The sequence below is a fragment of the Coturnix japonica genome, chromosome 2 (genome assembly GCF_001577835.2).
Source record: "Coturnix japonica isolate 7356 chromosome 2, Coturnix japonica 2.1, whole genome shotgun sequence".
NCBI classification, from domain to species: Eukaryota; Metazoa; Chordata; class Aves; order Galliformes; family Phasianidae; genus Coturnix; species Coturnix japonica.
In genome coordinates this window covers 96,756,546-96,777,938 of record NC_029517.1, presented here as the reverse complement: position 1 = coordinate 96,777,938, position 21,393 = coordinate 96,756,546, and the positions used below count along the sequence as shown (strand labels likewise).

Below are 21,393 nucleotides of genomic sequence, written 5' to 3'. Positions count from 1 at the left end.
CATGGAATAGTCTTCCTCACAAAAATTGATCAGGAAACCTGTAGAAATTTTCTCATTACAAATACTGAATCTATGCTGTCTTCAACCATACACCTGGCTTTTTCACATGGTGCCATAAGAGAAATAAGGCTTTCTGGGAAAGGTAATATCTTTTAATAAATGCACCTGAAAGAATAGAAGTTCTTCTCCTTGTCTAGGAAAAGATGTCACCCATTTCTACACTCATTTTGCCTCTATACTTAGATCAAAGTTGTAAGAACACCTCTAACACTGTTAAAAGATGTTATTCTTTTAAAGGACTATTAATAGTACTTTGCAATGTCTGACCTTATTTAAAGAACTATCATAAAGCCTCATTTGGATTTCAAATTCACTGAACTGTGTATGTCTTTAATTTTATTCAGGACTCTTTGGTCTTGAACAGGTTTTATTTAGTGGATAATAATGCCACCAGTAGCCCTAATAACTGGAAAGAGAAAGAATGTGCAGTGAAAACCAAAACCAAAGTGAATACTCACATCCATCACTTATGAAAATATCACTTCCATCATTGCTAAGAAGCTCATTGCTAAGTGAATCAGAAGCCTTACTGCTGTCTTAAAGGAAAATATACTCTCCTGTGTTATGCTAAAATATTGTTTAGATTTCTGGGCTTCCAGGATATTGGTCATAAAATTAAAAGGTGGATCAAAGCCAAGAGAATTTATGTAGTGCATTTAAAACCAATAAAGGATGCAGAGTTCAATCAGAACAATGTATGTCATCAAAGCAGTCAATAGTATCATCACTTATTAAGATTAGCTGACAATTTCTATTATCAGATATTCAGCTGGGTAATAACTTGGTTTTGTTTACTGTTCTGTATGTCTTCCATCTATTGAAGAATTCCAGAGAAAACTTCAGCCACTTTCAAGAATGAGGAAAGGTTTGTTCTTTAAGGGTACTTTGATACTTAAATGTGATGAGCATTTCACAATAAGGTAAATAATGCTTTTAATCTTTACACTGTAATGGTGTCGTTTAAGTCAACGATGTTTTGCTGGACATGCTTACACAACCAATATTCATTTGCTAAATTCCCAGAATATCTGAATTTCAGTGGGTGTAACTAGGAACCTGGTTTCAGTGCAGAAAACAGGAGATAAGAACCAGGGCTGTGAACCACAGCAAGAGTGGAGATAACAAAGGATGAAGGAAGAGTGAGGTTGTGAAATGGGATTGGATGAAGCTGAAGCAAAAGAAAGAGGGTCAGATTTGTCTATATGAGGCTGTTGAGTCACATCCTGAACCACTGATTGAGCACCTGGTGAAAGAACTTGGTCAGTTTTGGGAGCAAGTGAAGGCAATTATCTTGTGTAATCTAGAGGGACAGAGACACGTTGCGCCTCTCTTAGACCTCATTTCAGGGCTGACTGAAATGGTATTTTCCCTGCAAACCTAGACCTTCAGAGATGGGTGAGCACTTTGTAACGCCTTTCCGTTCATGCTAGTCCCTTTTCTACTGCACTCCTGTATTGCTCTTCCACTGTGTTTACCTTTCTGATTGTAACAATGACTAAGAGAAAATAACATGAGTTGAAAACAGGAGTAACTTTTGTTGGATGTGGAAGCCAGCTTTGCTTTTGTTGAAGAGGATACTAGGGATCTGAGGCTGAAAACAAGTCCCAGGAGGGAAAGAAAACCTCAGATGGGGACCATCAGTGTACATTAACAATGGTGAAATGCAATATAGGAAATGAATGGACTAGAGTTCCTGAAACTACTTATGTATCGAGGAACAAGAGTCTTGTTTGAAAAGGGGAAATTAGGATTTAGGGGCAAGAAGACAGAGATGGAGAGTAGAAGGTGAAACTGGAAAAGCAAGGAGGATGGGATGAGTCAGGCATTTGGAAGGCACAGTATGGAACAAATCTGAAGAGGCAGAGTCCAGGATGTTATATGTTATCATATCATGGTGGGGGGGGGGAAGGGGAAACAACAGCAATGCCTGGGTCCCCAGATGGGGGCCTGCCTACAGACCTGATAATGCGAGCCAGGAATCCCCTGACTCACACTGCTTCCAGCACTGCTGTATGCAGTTGCTGATGGTCACTTCCAGCCCCACAGCCTCTACAGATTCAGCAGTGTTCCTATGACAGAACTTTGAATTTCTTCCCATTGTTTAAAAAAAAAAACAACAACTAGTTAAACAAACAGAGCCCATTGCATTATTATAGTTGCAGAACTCAAGCACTTAGTTAATGCTAGCTTAAGGTTGCTGGAATCTCACCATCTGAAAAACAGTGATAAAATTCCCATCCAGCAAGAGTATTGTAAGGATTAATTGGGTCTATGTTGAAAATTGTTCCACAGTTTTATCATTCGTTTCTGTTTGTTTCATTTTTGAATCAAAAATCACATAAATAAATTGGTGTGGCTTGGATGGGAAAAATATATGAAACATTATCTAATTTCTTCTAAAGCCACGCTACAAGCTATTGAGGCTAAAAATTATTTTAAAGAACATGAAAGTGTTTTATTTTTTTCAAGTGTGAATGTGTTCTTTCCTGTGCTGAAGAAACGGAGGACTGGCTTTCCTATCTGTTTGAAGACTAATCTACATTTGAGGTTTTCTAGCCTCAAAGTCATCTTGCGAGAACAGTATTTATTGACAGGAACAAAAACTAATCCACGTTAAGCAGTTTAATATATTCAGAAATGAAATGTGCAACATGAGGCAAAAATGTGTTTCTTTGTTTCTTTGTTTCTTTGGTTTTTTTTCTAATTGAATGGGGAAAAATCACCTTGACATAGGGGCAGTGAAAAGCTGGTATTTGCAGAGCTGTTAATTTGTTGATCTGGTAGAAAGTGCCTTTCATGAAAGCAGCAAGTTAAATGCATGTCACTATCTTTGTCATTTTTGGAGCATTACAATTTATATTATGTTGATGAAGTTTTGCTAGCTTTTTGGTCAGCTGGCATTGTTTGTGTGCTTTTTGTGCTTAGTGATAACAGTGAAGCAAAAGCCAAGGCAGTAGCTATGTTTTGTCTTAAAGGGAGTACACAGAATTTCTGATGTGTGTGTATGTGTATATATGAGATCAAAACCCAGAGCAGAATCAATTTGCCAGAGCTTCTTATTTTAATAAGATGTTTCTTTTGTTGTTATGGTGGTAGTAAAGGAGATAGGGAACAAAAAGGAATCTTGGTGATGTAGGAGTTGTTTTCAGAAAATACAGACTCCTTAAAAAGAGATGTCTTTATTGTATCTCCTCTGGCATCGGTGTTGGACATGGGGATGCTGCCAGTAGGATTACTTGTAGCACAGGTGTGACATTCTGTACTAACATCTGTGCTGCTGATGTATTACCCTTTAAACTATTCCGTAGATGCTCAAAGTCTCAGTCAGAGCAGGGTTTCCTCGCTATACAGGATATGCAATCGTTCATGAAATCTTTTCTGATTAGGTACTGTTTTTAAAAGGTTATTTAATTGCTTACATGAGAAATAAATAAAAGTAATACCTGGTCTCCTGATACAGACCTGGGCGTAAATATGAGACATTGTATGTCTTTCTGATATACATCATTTTGAGGGTCACAAATTTATGCTTCTGGTCTATAAAGTGAACAGATAATATGTATGTAAGAGGTATTTCTACATTTCTGTGATTCCATCAGTTTCCAGATCAAGACCCAAATCACCTTTCCTCCCAGATAAAGTCAGTAAGGAAATATTGACTGCTGAGCCTGCACAGAAAACACTTGTCCAAAATCCTACCCTGCATCTACACCTAGACATCTTGAGGTACTGAACTAAGCGCTTAAGCCTAAAGTTGAGGACTGAAATGAATGGCACCTTAGCCACTATTTGGGAATTGGTGATAGTTCTGATTTTAAAAATGTGTACTATATTTAGAAGAAATTGCCTATAAGTACCTAATATGCATAACCAAGAGTCCTGTGCCCAGCATCCTACTCAGCCTATCTCATAGCAGCCAGGGGTGTCTTCCCTGCCAAAATGTGGTTACCTCCTGAGTTCCCAGCACACAGGGCACACCATTTGTTCCACATGGCCATAACTAGTTTGATACAAAGCCTTTAGATCCCAGTGTCAGAGCAGCTGATGAGATTTGTGACAGGGGGATGGTGAGTCAGGAGTATGTGCTGGAAGAGTCCCTGAGTCATGCTCCCTGACTGTTTGCTGTTCTATGAATTGTACATTTATTTCCACTCAGTGAATGGCACAACTTCAGCTATGACTCCTCCCACAGCTTTGCTTTTAGCCTGGTTGCTAAGTGATGGCAGCTTTTTGAGTTCAGGTACCCTCCCCACCACAGCTATCAAAGAGCTCACATCCCAGATTTTATGCCTCTTCACTGTGCATCGCAACAAGAAGGCAGAGCTCTGGTCTCTTTCAGCCATGTGCTCTAACACACAGGCTAGCATACATCAGTGCACAGCATTGTGCAGCCCTGTGGCCAGGCTCTGTTGTGCTCTTCCTTGAGCTCAGTGCATCAGCTCTGCAAAAATCTCACTGCTGTATGTTCAGTTCACAGTGATCAAGGGGGGCTCAGGCATGCATGTGTATTCAGGGACAGCAAATGTGTGGTACTCAGATAGTCAGGATAAGAAGATGCTCTTCTCAGCTGTGGGATAGCACTTCTTGGCTGTATAGGAATTATTCTGGAGCCATCAGTACATTTGCTGGTAAAGATGTGCCAGTTGTGCCTATACATTTAGTTATTTTGGTAGCTTGCATGAGTTAGTACCCTTCTCTCGGCACCCTTGGTTGCGACCTGGTTATTGGTAAATTTGCTGAGGATCCCTTGCAAATTTTTGTGAGCATAAACTGAGGCCTTGAAGGAGTTTATACCAGAAAGGATCCACATAGTTTTAGAAATAAGGATCTCAGCCTTGACACTGTTAAGGAACTGGATGATTTAAGCTTTGTTACTAAGGTAGAATTTTCCAGTATAACTTATGGATATTTTCTTGTAGAAATTAATGCATTATATCTTATGACATATCAGTTTCCTTTGAAGTTAAAACGTAAATGATATTAAGGCTGAATTCTTGGCCAAAACAAAACAAAAATGTAATTTTTGCTCGAGTCTATCATTGTTTAAGAAAATGTATAAAAGACCAATTTAGCCTACTCTAAAAAAATGCGGAGTTTAGCTTCAGCTCATATTAGTGCCCAAGAGGTCTCATTCTGATTGTTTATGGAGTTAATTATGTGATGATTCAACATTCTGTATTAAATATTAAAAATTCTGTTAATAATATATGTTCCATCTTGTGAGTCATCTCAATTATAGCCAAATCTCTTTAGCCAATAAATAACTAAAAGACAGGGATATCTTCATCTCGTAAAAGCGGGTGGTGGGACTGATTAAAGCAAACAGGAAATCTACTTCACAACCATTTTTTCTTTGACAGAGCCTGGATGCTGTCTGAACTATTTGGTTCTTCTATGCTGGTATATACATTGATATTTCTTTAAAAATATTTAAAAGTTTGTAATATTTTTTTAGTAATCTCAGTAAGTTCAGTATATTTTACAACCAAACCTGTGTTTGGTTGTTTGTTTTTTTAAATACTGGTAGCTCCTTGGATCTACTTTATTTGAACTCACTGAAATACATTTTTATCAGATACTGATGGTTTTCCTTGTGCAACTAGTAAAAGAAGGACAACCTTGATGTCTTTTTTTCCCTCTTTTTCACCTGTGTCCTTGCTAAAGTGGCCACTGTGAGTCTGAGTGAAGGTGTGGAGCTCTCAGCAGTCCTTACAGCATCTGATGGAGAAAAGCAGACTTCTGAAATGTAATCTTCTCAAGGGGAAAGCTGTGGGACAGTTGTGCTAAATCTTGTTCCATATCATGCAAGCATCATAGTAGTAAACTGAGAGTGTTAGGGAAATGCATGGTGTGCAGTTGCTGCTCATACGCAAGACTGTAAATGCTTTCAGACCATGTCTGTGGAATCATCTTTCCCCCTTGGTCCTTGTAGGAATGGTCGTTATCTGAGCCATCTGCAAATACAGAAAATGTTACTATATTTGGTTTCTCCACTGCTTTTGTCACTTCCGAGAATGATACTTCAAGATAAGTAGTTGGAGCATTTTTCATTGATTTCTTTTATTGAGAAGGAGATGGTTCTCCAACTCAGAGTAGTGACTCCTGTAGTCAGAAAGTAATAACTTCTTTCTCATTTCCCATACTATTTTTAGACAGAGGTGTTTTTTTTTCAGGAGACAGTGAGATCTTCAGGATGAGAGGGTGCCTCTTCCCTTTTAAGAAACTGTATGTTTGGCTATTGGAGCACAAATAAATACTCTTGGATCTATGGGAAACCTGCATTTTTATTTATTTGCTTCTGTTCAGCTGCTGTTCTGCTTATCAGAGACATGTCTGTGCTTGTTTGACATGAATAAAATTTTTGTGAAAGCAAATAATTGGGAAGTTCTAATAATGGAAAAGACCACTCTTATGCATGGTAAAATGGAAAAAATAATTCAAAACCTTTCTTTGTTTTTGCAGGATGAAGCTACACCAGCTGACAAACAGTACAAACAGGAGCCAGCCCAGGTCACTTACTCAACATCAGCTGTTTCCAGCACACAGGAGGTGTTGTACATCAATGGAAACGGGACCTACAGTTACCATAGTTACAGAGGGCTCGGAGGTGGGCTGCTAAATCTCAATGATGCTTCTAGCAGTGGTGAGTTTCTTTACAAAATACGTCTGTGTGTGTATGTGCTCATGTGTATGTTTCCCCTGTTGTACAGAAAGCTAGTCCAAAGGATTCAGTATCCATGGGGTATAAGTGGATAATGAAGAGGAATGCAATCCTGCAAATGACTACTGCTAAGCAAAATCCTTGTTTTCTAGATGTTACAAGTCCCTTTCAGTTTCAAGGGACTAATCGACAACAGTGTGAGACTGAACCCAAGCTATGTGGCTGAGCTTGGTTTGAAAGCATGAAGCTCCATATTATTTTTTATGAAGGAAATGAATAAGCCTGGATTTCTCATGTGGTTTTTCTGGCTAATTTAATTTACTGCAGGTAAGAATCTGGAAAGACAAGTGTTAAGTGAAAAATCCTCAGCAGTTGAGGAGTTTTTGGCTTCAGGTACATGGACTGACTTTGTGGAGACAGGAAGTGTTCAGCTACAGCCTCCATTTTCATCATGCTAAGCAGTTTTCTAAATGTTATCAAGGCTGCAGCCTGCAGTGTATGCAGTGCATGGTGTACTGGTGACCTTCAGTCACATCTACTTCATCTCCCTTCTGCAAATAATTTGTGCTATACATTTAAAAGGCTTTAAAAATATAGTATTTTACAATGGTTTCCATATGAATGAAGAACACATATGAGGTCTTTAATATGCTCTCTGATCAAACATTTTTAGAGGAGTAAGACTGGAAATCTGTTTTCCTGGGAAAACGTACAATAACTTTAAATTTAATCTTTTACGTTATGGTCAGAGAATGTTCAAACAAGTTCCCACTGAAAACAGTTGCACTTGGTCTTTCCCATGCATCTTCTTTCCTTGTTCTATGTAATCCTAAACTGTGATGGAATCACAACTGTGTTGTATCCTTGTTCATGCATTCAAACCTCTTGTAACTGGACACATTTCCACAACTTTTTACAGTGAACTGTAAAATTTAGGCAAGAGTATTTTGTCACTTCACTATTTGCTTGATTTAAAAATAAATAAATAAATACATAAATACAGGTACCAAATTGGCATCAGAAATCGGTCTTGCTTCCAGATTAAAAGCATCATTTTCTTTCTTTATCTTAGAGGAGTCTAGTGCTTTGTTGCAACTAAAGCTGAAGATGGGTTTTGTAGGAAAAAATGTATCATAGATCTATCAGATGCTGCACAGCTAATGTTGCCACTTAACTGTGGGGAGTTCACTGTGTTTCACTGTGTTTCACTGTGTTTCATTGTTTCACTGTGTAGCAAAACCACAGAAAAGGGATCAGTGGATGCTTACGGTTTGCATAGTGATGTATGTCCAAATATTTGTTCTTTCTCTCCTTTTCCTACTTGCCCTGGCAAATTTTGTCTGAATGTTTTCTTTTTACTTTGGAAGACAAGTAAACAACTGCACCTCTTCCAGTTGGCTCTGCACAGTTGAAACAAGAACAAAGTTGTTCGTCTTCTCTGCAGGGATCTCATGGGATCCAGAACTGCACAAACCTACAGTCTGGTGACTGCTCTTGGAAACCAGTTGTTGATGCTAACAATCTAGCTGGCTGCAGGTCTGTGTCCCACCTGCCATTTCAAGAAGCTCATTAAGAAAGTTGTGGAGTGGGAATGCCATCAATTTCTTAGTTTCATCGGCACAGAAGCGATCAGTAGTCAAATTGATTATCTCTGGACTCCTGAGTGCAAAGTCTCTAGCTCCATTAGCTAGCATATCTGTAGGGCAAACTAGGGGATTTGGAGGCCATTTATTTGGGATTTGACCATCACCTCTTACATGTTCACGGATATTTGGTTTTTCATTATTGGGTGGGGTTGTAGTTGAGAGTAGGAACAAATTCGCTTCTAAAAGACTTCACACTGTGGTTGTTTTCAATCATTATTACATTTCAGGGAATCTTTTTAATTCTCTCTCTGGAGAATGAGAGACACTGTTGCAAATTGTTTTCAGGACCTAAGTGATTTTTAAGATCACGTTTCCTCTTCAGTTCAGAAACCTATCAAATGCTCTCATCACGTTTACATGTGTTCTCCTAGTGTAAAAACAAATACACACTGTTTTTGTGTATCTTCTAAAACAAGGAAAAAAGAAAGAAGTTGGAAAAGCTAGGTAAAATTCATAGCTTGAATGTCTATTTCTGGGTATTTTTGCTCAGTTAACTCATTTAATTTGGTTATTTCCTCCCCTATGCTGATACCGTCTTATGGACTTTGATGTCTGCTCACCTAACTGTCTGGTGGCTTTGGCTCAGGGAACTCTCCGTGTCTGCTGTTGCAGTGCTTCCCTCCTCAGACTGTCTGTCCACATGGCTAATTACAGATCCATAATTAGCTCCTTACACAACTGTATGGAGTGAGCCTTCATGTAACTGCTAAATATGAGCAAGCAGAACACAACAGCTTGTACAATGACCCTTCCTTTATTGTAGGCATGAAAAAAGCACAGCAGGAAAAGGCTTGGTCTAAAAGTATTAAGTCTTTTTTCCCCCCCTGCTTTTAAGCCATCTAGGCAAACCATCTCAGCTTGAAAGCTTTGCCTGAACAGCAAGAAGTCCATAGGTTGTCAGAGCCTCTTTCAGCCTGTACACAGGCTGGAGAGAAACTGTTGAGTCTTGTAGATGTTCAAAGAGAACTACTTGTTGAGAAGCATGGCTTTCCATGGTTCTTGTTATTAAGTTTGATGAAGTTTCTGCTACAGAGCTGAAAAGTTCCAGGATGATGCGAGTGTGAATGAAATTGGCTTGCCAAGCTCCCAGCCAGTCACAAGTGCTTCATCTGGCACAGCTCCACCAAACCTGGAGACATAGCTTGAGGGCAGGAAACAAACTACTCCGTTGGGAGCAAAATGTTTAATTGCCACTATCATTTGTCAGAGACCCCACAGAATTGGGAATGTCCCAGATGTCTCTGTCTGATGGATTACAATTCATCCTCTCCTCGTGTCTGCCAGCTGTCAGGACTGGTTTTCCATAGTTTGAGCCTGGATCTCCACAGCCCTAAGGCCCATTTTCCCTTGGACAGTGAGCAGTATGTTCTACTACCACTGTTGAGCTTCCTTGAGGTGCTCCAGGAACAGCTTCTCTGTTGTCAGGTTTTCTAGGCAGAAATGTCAACCATTTCCAACCGTGTCTGTATTTAATAAATAAATAAATATATAAATAAATAAAGTACATTTCAGACTGGATGATAGATTGGCTATTCAAGATATTCCTTTTTATTATGATATGACAAAGCAGTCCTTCTATCTCTGTTTCTCTACACAGATCTGCAGCCAACTTCCACTACAGCCACAACTCAGCACTGCATCCCAGGCTCCACAAACGTCCAGTCTCCTTCCAACTCAGGTAAGTCTTCCTAGCAAATTCTAATAAATTCACACCCTGACCAGATCGTGAATCTGGATGAGAGTCTTTTGCAGTCCCCTTTCCCACAGGCAGGCCTTCACACACTAGCCAAAATTCCCATTGCCCTGCAAGTACCCCAGTCATAGTGCTCATCACCCCCTACTGCCCCATGATGCCTCTGCTCTATAGGCCATTCTCAGCTTTAGCCACATGCAAACCAGCCTTCCTGGTCCTTCAAGCTCCTGAAAAGTCTCCTATGTCATCCAATCAGCCCAGGGTGCAGGATTTCTGTAGTAGTTTTGTAAAATGAGTAGCCACCAATCTATCCCATGTTCAGTCCAAGTTAACTTCTGTTGATATTCATTACTGATAAACAGGGAAATCTGATCTAGTGGCTGGCAGACCTGCCTGTGGCAGGAGGGCTGTGATCTTTGTGGTCCCTTCCAAAGCAAGCAATTCTATGATTCTATGAAAATTACTGTATGTCTTTTCCATTCTTTCTTTTACACAATCTTATTTTCCTTGTGTATAAACTTTGCCAAGCTTTAACTATTTGAATTGAAATTTTCCATCCAGAGGTCAGCTGTGGGCTGAATATTTCTGAAGCTGTTTCATCAAAAGTAATCTAGCCACAGGTTACTGGGAAGGCGTGACATTTTTGTGCTTATGAGGAGCCCCAGCACCTTTATGAAATGGCCCACAAACAACACTTGGCAGAGGGAGTTGTCATGGAACTGAGGATTTTCTCTGTTCTGAGAAAATGTGCTCAGATTTGTTGAAGCTGTAAAGATTATCTTGTGTAAAATGTTGATATTTGAATGTTCAGTAGATGTTTCCTGGTAATAAAGAAGAAATAAGTAATTAAAAATGAAGTCCAACTGAGAATATCAAGAGTCCAGCAAGTTCTTAAAATGATGACTAGGTAACCCACAGCCTGGCATGCCGTGATGCAGGGAGTGAACAGGGTTCTCCCTGAAGTTGCCTTCTCTAGCTCTTTTTTACATCTCTACTGCTTTACAGCTTTCTGTGGTCTCAGTGCTGGCTTTCTGAAACAAAAGTAGAGCTAGAAAGGAAATGCAAAGGAGCATCCCTTTATCACAGAAATGCAGAATAAGACTGACACAGTTAGGAATCTGGGAGGGTGTGCTTAGTTCCATTTCAAAAAGGCAAAATGCAGTGCTGGGAAAAATTGGCATATGTTGTGGCAGAAGTGGGAAGTTCCCTTAAGAACAGTGAAATACTGTCTGAATTGTATATTAAGGTCATCCTTATATTTTTTCCCCTTCCTCTTCAAGTGATCAGCCACATGGCATTTGCAAGTATTATCCTGCTCTCACCATAAGAACTGTGATGAAATGTCTGTGGATTAATCGGACAGTATCTTTTCTGCCTTTACACGAAGTCCAGGAGACAGTCATGCAGGCAAGACAAGTGTATGCTATGTATCTAATCTCATGTGATGGCTATAAAACATTACTGGAATGCCTCATATAATCCTGTCACTGAAAACCAGTGTGTTTGTTGATCATTGAAAAGATATTCAGTGGCTGTAGATATTTTTGTGTTTTGACATCTCTTTTCTCAGGCAACATTTTAAATTAGCTAAAAATGTATTTCCTGGAGGGAAGGGTGTAGGAGGGAGAAATAAACTTGAAAGGCACAATACATTGGTCCCTGATTTTCCAATCTAAGATCTCCCGGCACTTATAACAAAAGTTTAAGGCACATTGGTTCTGTTTGGAGGTTGGAGGACAAGAAACATTGACAAATACATAATATCTCAGAGAAACAGTTATGTGATACTAAATGCATCTAATCTGGGGAAAGTTACATGTTTTGATAGTCTTTTCTATTTAATTCTGTGGGAATAGGGGTGAATCAAGTACAATATTCACTTCTTCTGAAGCCATTTATGGAGGAAAAAGTGGGAGGAGCAGTATACGTGCAGTTGAAAAGACATGTGAAACTGCTGATGAAAGAGGTTCCTTAGCTGCTAGTAAAAGTCTACAAGCTTAGATGCATAAAATTATACGACTTTTAAAAATGATTTTTTATTTTTAATTATTAGAGACACGGAGTCACTGACATATTTATTATTTATTTATTGATTTCACTTTATTGGTAATTATAAGACTTCTGTCTATCCAGCTACAGCATACAATTCTAAAGGGAGTTTTGCTAGGACATGTGATACTGTCTAGGCAATCAGAAATAGTACCTTTATGTCTGAGTTGTATTTTGAAATTATATATATATATGTATATACACCACATATATGTATATACTAGCATTGCTAAGGAGTAGTGCATGAGGTAATAACCAGCTTCATTTCAGACCTGCAACTTAAGGAAAAACCATTTGCCCAGTGTATTTAATGGCAGATACTCCCAGCAGCCAACTTGATAAGTGGTTGTCTAACACATGAAGAGTGGATTTTCAGAGTTCTCCTATTTAGCCTGATGTGATTCCAACAGGAGACATTTCACTTCACAGGGGAAATTAGGTCTGTGTAACTAGGCTGAGGTGGTAAATGTACTATATTCCTGTGTTCAAGTGTCTCCACGTGGCCTCTCTAAAGGGTGGAGGGACAGTATCTCAGGGTCTTCAGAAAGTATACTGCAGAGATTGTAAAGGAAAGGATCTGTCTTGTGAACATGTTTAACTCACTGCTTAAGAGAATATAGTGCCACTATAGGAACATGGGTGGTGACAGTAATGAGTTACACGCATGCACTAAGAAAAATAGATAAAGCTGAAAACTGGGTATTTACTTTTACAGTGTGTGTTTGATCTTTGCTTGCACACTGCCACAGACACTGTGGAACCTGTAAATAGTTACATATAGGATTTTTAATTTTCCTGAAATACTCCAGGATGGGAAATATTATGCTAAGTCATGCTGTACTACCTTGGAGAATCTCAACACTGCAAAATTTGTTGCAAAAAGAAATCAGATTAGGCTTTCCCTCTATTTAAGAATACACTCCCACGTTCCTCTGAAGATTGGCAGGTTAATAAGGACTGTTAAGCATATGAAGGAAATATTTCTACTTAGGAGAAATAGTGCAAAGGCTACTTGACTTTCTCCGTATTTAGTTATCAGTAGTGATGGCTTCTGGAGATGGAGGGATATGAAATGTATAATGTAACCAGTTATTTTAGGAAGCATTAAGAACAGTTGTGATTTATTTGCCTGGGTAAAGGAATGTGGTGGAAATGTTTTAGGTTCCTGTTTTTCAGTAGCTAATTTGAACAAAATTACACAGGAAAATCAATACTAGAAGAGTAAGATGCATTCATTATCCTTATCCTAGAATCATAGAATGGCTTGGGTTGGAAAGGCACCTCAAGGATCATCATGTTCCAGCTCCCCTGTCACAGGCAAGGCCACCAACCTGGTACTAGACCAGGTTGCCCAGCACCCCTTATGACCTCGCCTTGGACACTTCCAGGGATGGGGTATCTACAGCCTCTCTGGGCAGCCTGTTTCAGAACCTCACCACTCTTTCTGTGAAGAACTTCCCCCTGACATGCAATATAAACCTTCCATTCTTGAACTTAAAACCATTCCCCTTTGTATCATTGTCTACCCTTGTAAAAAGTTGATTTCCTTCTTGAAGGACTAGTTGTGACTGACAGAACTACAGATAAGCTAAAGCATTTTTAGCATAATGCAGACTGAATAATCTGTAACGTTGCCAGTAAGTGTCTATCATGGCTATTAAAAACTGAATCCCATGTAATACATCACGAGATGAGTGTCTGAGTGAGATATTGTTCCAGATAAAAAGCTTGGCCTGTCATGACAAGCTTTGCAGGTGAGGCATAGGGGTCACATTGCAAAATAAAAAGAACTGAAGTCCTTATCCTCACATCAGCTGTGGTTTTGTTTCCTTCTGTTTGGTTCTCTGACAGCATGTGTGGCTTTCCTTCCTGGAAGGCAAGAGTATATTCACTAACAGAAACCATAGCCCAGAACTCTTTTTTGCGTGTCTGGGTTTTTTGTTTTATTGCCTGGGATGCTTTTCTTTGATGGGAAGGAGGACAGCAGTTACTTGTTGAGAACAAAGCGAAACTTGCCCTGTTAATGAAAAACCTATTTTCCTACTACTTATAAATTAAAAACAAATAGTTTGAAGTAGCATGGTGAAATTAATTTCTTAATTCTTAGCTGCACTTGCATGAAACAATATTGGTGGTAGGTAGATGGTTGGAAAGAATGTCTAAGATCTACTCTAACCTTAATGAGTCTATGATTCAAACATTAGGGAGCTGTCTTCATAATCGTTAATTGGGATGTCTATGAACAGAGGCCCAGGTCTGCATTTTGTGTACTCTAGATTGACTCTACGGATTTATGAGGCATTGCACTGATTTATGCATGCCCACCATCACATATTCTCCTGGTTTTCCTTTCAGTGTGGTGCTTTTACGATACGTCTTTAAACTTTGAAAGTAAAACATCACAAGTGTAAACAAGGACATTTCTATACAGTTTCAATTTATAAGTGTAATAGCATTCTGCTCAAACACTTAAAATCTAGATAACAAAGGAAAAAAGCCCTTCAGTTTCTTTTCAGGAAAAAAATGAGCTCTGCCACAGCAGCTCCGTTCTGCCCCATATTGTGTGTGTTTTAGGCTATGACATGAATGAAAATCCAGGCAAGAGCATGAAAGTTAAAGTAGGTTTACCTGGAGCATGATGCTCTCAGTGTGTCCATGGTAGCTTTTCCACTGCTGCCTCAATAAATATACAAGTCTTTCTTTAATGGCTTATCACCACTGTTCATTCCAGCTGGCTTTGTGATTAGTATACCCTTCTCTGTGCTGGTTTAAGGTTTTACTTGGAAGTATCCTCTGTGCTTCTTCGCACTGTGATCATTTCCCTGTAGTGCATGTTCTCACTGAAACAAATTCGCTGAGGTCATTGTCCTTTTATTTATCCTTTGTGCTCTGGAATTCATTTATGCTAGTGTAGAACTGGATAATACAGTTGTAAGGCTAAGTAGTGTTCATGCCAGTTACATAGCAGGAACCAGGAAGATCTAAAAGGACCCTTTCGGTCTGAGTAGTTTCTTTTCATGGTCCCATTCTCCTTTCACTAGAGGGGAGGTTTTCATTAAGTTCCGGGAAAATGGAGACGTGGCAATTTCAGCATTCTCTGTGATCTCAGCTATGTTGTTGCATAAACATAAAAGAAAGAAAACAAGAATGTTTTTGACCAGATTTTCAGCTTCTGGAATTCAGGGCAACTCTTGAGAGTAGTGCTTAGTCTAGGAAACGTATTTTTGATTCCTGTGATTCTGATGAGATTATTTAGGTACATCTCTGGAGTACAAATTGATGTGTTTAGTAACCTAAAGTTGAATATGATAGATTTTATAATGATTCCAATCTCTTTAGAGAGAAACATGTATCCAGTAGGCCAGTGACGAGAAAGCCTTGTGCCTGACACAGTTTTTCCAGGTGAAACTAAACAGTCATGTTTATCTCATAGACAAGTAAGATGCGTTGCTGTGGATGACTTTATCTCAGTTCCCAGCAGATTAATATTGCGTTAGGCTGATCTTCTGCCTGATAAAAGTATAGATTTTCTACACTGTCAGCCGAATGAATGCTATTTATCCAGGTTTACATATAATAAACTTCCTGATATTTACTTATGTAGGTATGGGAGGGATGAAACACTACCCTACAAGAACAGACTGAGAGAGCTGGAGCTATCCAGCCTGGAGAAAAGAAGGCTCTGGGATGACCTCATAACGGCCTTTCGGTACCTAAAGGGGGACTATAGGAAGGAAGGGGACAAACTCTTTAGTAGGGTCTTTTGTGACAGGAGAAGAGGAAATGGTTTCCAATGAAAAGATGGGAGATTTAGACTGGATATAAGGAAGAAGCCTTTTACAGTAAGGAGGGTGAGGCACTGGAATAGGTTGCCCAGAGAGGTAGCAGATTCTGCATCCCTGGAGACTTCCAAGGTGAGTCTGGATCAGGCTCAGGGCAACCTGATGTAGCTGTAGGTGTCCCTGTTCACTGCAGGGGAGTTGGACTCAATGTCCTTTAAGGGTCCCTTTCAACTCAAAGGGTTCTCTGATGTGATTCTATGATAGATATCCTTACGTTTAAAAAAAGTCCAATTTTGCCTGTATAAAACTCTAGGTAGAAAAACCCTATATTGGTGTTCTGTGATACAGACAGACACCTCATCAAAGTACCACATGCCTTAGCTGATAACTGTGGTCCAGGGAAGTTTGCCAGAAAGCTGGACTTCATGCTCACAGGTGGCTTTGCTAACTGCAGTAGTTGCAGCCTACCCTTGGGAGTGCTGTCTTCTGCTGCAGTAAACGTGTTCTTGAGAGCATTCTATGATGAGAATGCATTGGTACAGTGGATAAGCTGCCAGCAGAAATTGGTGCTTGCTACAGATTCTCTTGCCAGTGCTCAGACCTCACAGGGTCCCTGATGTATATTGCCAGCTGTATGCAGCCCACAAGAAACTTACAGTGTGTTCCTACCTATATGAGCCAGATCGTCACCAACCTCAGATCACTCATGACTGGCTATTTAACACATGGCATTGAGGCTATTCAAATGAATGACCACTTATCTATGTCAGTAAGAGATTCACGATCTGGCCACATGCTAATTGAAGCAGCAGAAAATTATGAAAATAGATACCTAGAGGGTGTAAGCTCAGTACACTGCGATAATGAATGCAAGTGTGCAGATGGCCTGCCTGCCAGCAGTAGATCCCATCAGTGTCAGGTCAAGCAGCTTACACTGCTGGGATACCCCAGGGGCTAAGTTCCTGCTGGCAGAGGACTCATGTCATGTGAGCAGAATTTTAAGGACTCCTGTCACATATAAAAACAAATCACTATGGTTCCTGTCAAGGGAACAGTAACTGAACTGTTACTTGTATGTGCTGCTTCTCTTTGGCACTCAACTGAGAGTACAAATCCAGTTTTGCTGCTGTGGTTTTGTTGCTACAAACCTGTGGCTGTGAAACGTCTCTGGCAGTGGGATCTGAGCCTTCTCTTCTTTCCCTTTGTTTCCTGCAGGTCCAACAGATCTCAGTATGAAGAGGCAGTTAGCAAGCAGCTCGGGCTCCTCCAGCAGTACAAGCTCCAGACCCCAGCTGAGCCCCACCGAAATCAACGCTGTGAGGCAGCTGGTGGCAGGGTACCGGGAATCAGCCGCCTTTTTATTGCGTTCTGCAGATGAACTGGAAAACCTGATTTTGCAGCAGAACTGAGTCATGTGATCTACAACACCGGCCTGGTCTTATCTCAGAGTTTCCACTAATGACATTTTGATTTCCCAGAGCACACACTTCAGTTACCGCACAGTCTTTTAGGAGAGTTAATTACCGTAATGCCACACTGTTCTTGATCCATAAAGTGATGTGTTAAGGTGCTTCAAGTGAACTTCAACCTCTGGTATTTCTGAGGTACTTTACTGTGTCCAGCCTATTGCTTTTGTTTTAGTGTGTCAGCATAAATATCGAAACAGTGGCTAGAAATTAACTCGTTCTAACACGTGGAGGAAACAGAAGATGCTGTGATGTTTTTTGAAAACAAGGTTCAAGATCCAAGTGCAATATTAGTGGAATGTGATACTGACTCATTGGACTTAAAGCTGCAGTATATGGCAAACCGTTGCCAAATGTCCTGTTGCTACAGGGCACAATTGCAATTAAAAGGATCTTGTATTTTAAAAAAAAATATGTAATTTTTATATAAAAACAAAACAAAAGATTTTTTTGTTTTCATTCAAGATTTTTCATTTTTACTTTGGTAAACTTTTTCACTGGTCCTGAAAACGTTTTGAGGAGCTATTGTAAGTCCCCTTTCCTCTCTTGAACCCCTGAATGTGCCCTTCTCCCCAACTTCATATTCTTTCTACAGTGAGTAACTCTTGATGCTGGATAATTCTCCCCTGTGTACTGTAAATTGTCATCTATGGAATACCTTCCAAAGGAAGCATGAATTTCCTGCATTCATACCATTCTCAGCTCCATTCTGTAATATATTGCAGCTTTATTAGCAATTAATAAAAAGTTGAGGGTTTTTTAAAAAAATGACATATCATTGAGAAAACAAATTGAGAAGTTGATTTCTTACAGTGAGCTCATCTAACTCCATGATCACTGCTGTCCTAGACAAGTCCCTCTAGTTGTAATTGGATATAGGTGATGAATGTTAAGAGGTTGCAAGTGACAATCTGAAAATTTGCACTCTTGTGTGTATTTATTTTATTTTCCTTAATTTAAACAAAATTCTAATGGAGGAAGGTCACTGACACTTCTGGTATGATATGTATAATTCCCAGGCCTAGCTAAAAACTGTACAAAAATGTAAATGGGTGCAGCTGCAACTATACTGAAACTCTTCTCTCTCCCCTACCCCCCCACCCCCAACTCTTCCCAACCCCTCTATTTCTTATTTTATAATATTGATTACACATTAATGGTGTTTTCTTTGTGCACTATGGCAGGTTTATTTTTAAGTATATAGAAACAGTAATTTAGTTTATGCTTACTGTACTATCTGTTCTGTTGTTTGGCTTTTGTTGAATAACAAGTTTCTTGTGCATTCCTAAATTTGCCTTATTTCATGTACAAAATTTTATGTAATTCCATTTTTTGACAATGAGTTTAAGGCATCGGTGATATTTTATATCTACTTGTTACATATAGTTTTCCAAGTAATGACTGTGATTGTGACCAAGTAATGTGCACTTTTTCTTGTAAGTGTGGACATTGCTATGCTTTTTTTTCCTCTAGTGTTTCTAGAATTACTGTTGCTTACAGTTATGTAAAAGAAAAAGAACTTTTGTGATACTGTTGGTGAATATTAATGTGAAAAAGCCTATGAAATATGAGTATTTTGAAGGTACATAAATACACAAACATCTCTAAGTTGTGAACTGATGTTCACATATTTAAATGGGAATTCAAAACCTGAGGGCTGGAATCATTTCCTCTGTTTTGTTTGGGTAAATAAACATATTTCTGTGTTTAAATACATGATTGTGAAACATTATAACGTTTAAATTGCCATAGCATTAAAGTTTAAGAATTGTTCTCTTTAGACAGGAAAAACATACTTCCAGTCCAATTCATGAAGACAGCCAAAGCTCATTTCTCAAAATAATTGGGTAAATCCAGTAGGCTTATCTAGCTGGAACTTTCTTTTAATGAAGAATTTCCTCAATAAGTCTAGAAGCGTGTGGTCCATAAATCACAAGATCCAAGTCACTAACATCTTATAATATTAGATTGGCTGGAGGCAACACCATTTTGCTACTCCACATTTATTTGAGAAAACAAAAAAGCTATTGGATGCCTTTTTTAAAAGACACTTTTGTTCCTGGATATAAGAATATTCATTCAATTATTTACTAGCTGCTAACCTATCACTTGAGAGATGCATTTACTTCTCACATCTACTCACCACATCTGTCAAAGTCTGTATCTTGTCTCTCCTATAGAAATGTGGTTCCCTCAGCTTCTGTCTCTCTAGACATTCAAAAGTCTATTAGGATCTAAGTGCCTTTTTCCTCTCTTCCAACTTCTGTCTCTTGATTGTCAGAGGGGACAAAGCAATCTGCCACAGCCTTCCTGCTATGTTACTGAGCTAAAGGACAACCCTAGCACCTATTTTCCATAAAGAAGGGTGAAAATTATGCATAGGTTTCATTAGTCCTGTCTCATAGGGCCAGTATGCAGCAACCAGCAGCTTGTCCAGAAGGCTGTTTCCCAGCCAAGAATGCTTCCCAATTGGTTAGCCTCAATAGATTTTGAGATGCTTTGCTAAATCCAAATAAGGACAACAGGCTTTGGAAAGGGTGGTAAGAGTTATATGTTGGTGGCCTACCCTCTGGGTCCTCTTTCCAACTATAATATCTTCTCTTGAGGAAGAACTAGGAATGTTATAGGCCAACAAATGACCTTCAGGGACTGCTGCTAGCCTTCCCCTTTTTCTGCTCTACTCCCAACCTACATTAAGCATTCTCCAAGTATGTCTTCTATTACCACATCCTCTTCTTCTGGATGCCTTCTCTAAAGCATTTAAGGCCTTCTTCAATTTTAGAGGCAATTTTAGATGCATCTTTCTTTAAATGGTCACAGAGATACTTAGCTTTCAGCCCTCAAGTGCTTTATCCATGCCAAATTCCAGCAGACTAATGGAGTTTTTAGTCTACAGCTGCTTCTACCTCTGTGTACTGGGTTTATTCATCTCTTCTTTGTATTAATCACAGATTCAGCCATAACTTCTTTTCCTATGAGGGTACTGAAATTCAATCCTATCATGTGAAGGAAAGACTATAAATCTCAGTCCATTTATGTATGTACAAATATAGATCTGAGCATCACAATCAAATTTGCTCTCTTGGATCCAGTACAGCTCTCACAGCCACCTACTCTCTACTTGCCCTGAACCTCCTAAGGAAGTGATGGCTCAGGTGTAGAATTCCCTCCAGCCACAGACTGAATAAGGTATCCAAAAATAACTTCAGAGTAACCTTTTACTTAACCACATCTTCTGTAATCAATGCCTGATAACCTCAGTCTAAATATTGCTATTAGAATAAAGCCAGTCCCTTCCAGTATGGGCACATCTGAGTATTCCTGCCAAAGTCTGCCTTCAGAAAAGCATTCCCATTATGTCTGATATTGTTATTGTACCACTCCTTCAAGCTGATGTATGGTTCAGTACACATCTTCCATGCAGACTGTATGTACTGGACCTCCTTGAGACAGCCCCACATTTTTTCTGCTACCCTTGGGTTTTCTGTCCTGCAAAACCTTCAGTCTTCCAGGGAGTTTCTGGAAAAGGAAGTCTTGGAGTAGCATATCCTTTAATCTCCTTAAATTCCAATCTTATCTGGGGCCAAGAGTACCAAACTTGACAATGGTGTCAGTGCATTGGGCTTCATTAGTCTTAACCATTCACACTAGGGAGGAAAGTCATTATTCTCTCCTAAAATTCCAGAGTGGTTTCTATTGATAGAGCAGGCAACTATGGTCAGCAGCTTTAGATACAGTCTTAGACTGTGGGAGTGGGAAATGCTACCAGCTTAGTAACTTACTTGATTTGTTTACTGTACTTGACACTGTCAGCTGAAAAACTGGAGACAGAACATGTGAAGAAAGACCTGCGGTCAAATTATTTCTTCTAGTTTGACATCTTTCTCCTTGTCATCAAAAAATACCACTGTATCAGCCATGATGAACACCTCAAGCTCCAGAAAACCAGTGTATGAGTAAGCAAGTTGCCTCCTTTTCTTTATGAAGAATCTTCCAAATAAGGAAAAGCAGATGAACATGTATATGGCCATAGTTA

At 39.3% G+C, this 21,393-nt stretch overlaps 1 protein-coding gene across 6 annotated transcripts in view; it reads left to right on the top strand.

Moving 5' to 3' along the window:
- The window catches only part of NOL4 (nucleolar protein 4), a 179,612-nt gene extending 160,539 nt beyond the window's left edge, over window positions 1-19,073 (top strand). For all 6 annotated transcript variants that reach the window (XM_032442699.1, XM_015855552.2, XM_015855553.2 and 3 more), the window contains 3 exons: window positions 6,523-6,703; window positions 9,965-10,045; window positions 17,107-19,073. In XM_032442699.1, coding sequence (XP_032298590.1) covers window positions 6,523-6,703; window positions 9,965-10,045; window positions 17,107-17,300 — 456 coding nt within the window. In that variant the 3' untranslated portion in view covers window positions 17,301-19,073. The remainder of the gene's footprint in view (window positions 1-6,522; window positions 6,704-9,964; window positions 10,046-17,106) is intronic.
- Window positions 19,074-21,393: the final 2,320 nt, after the last annotated feature.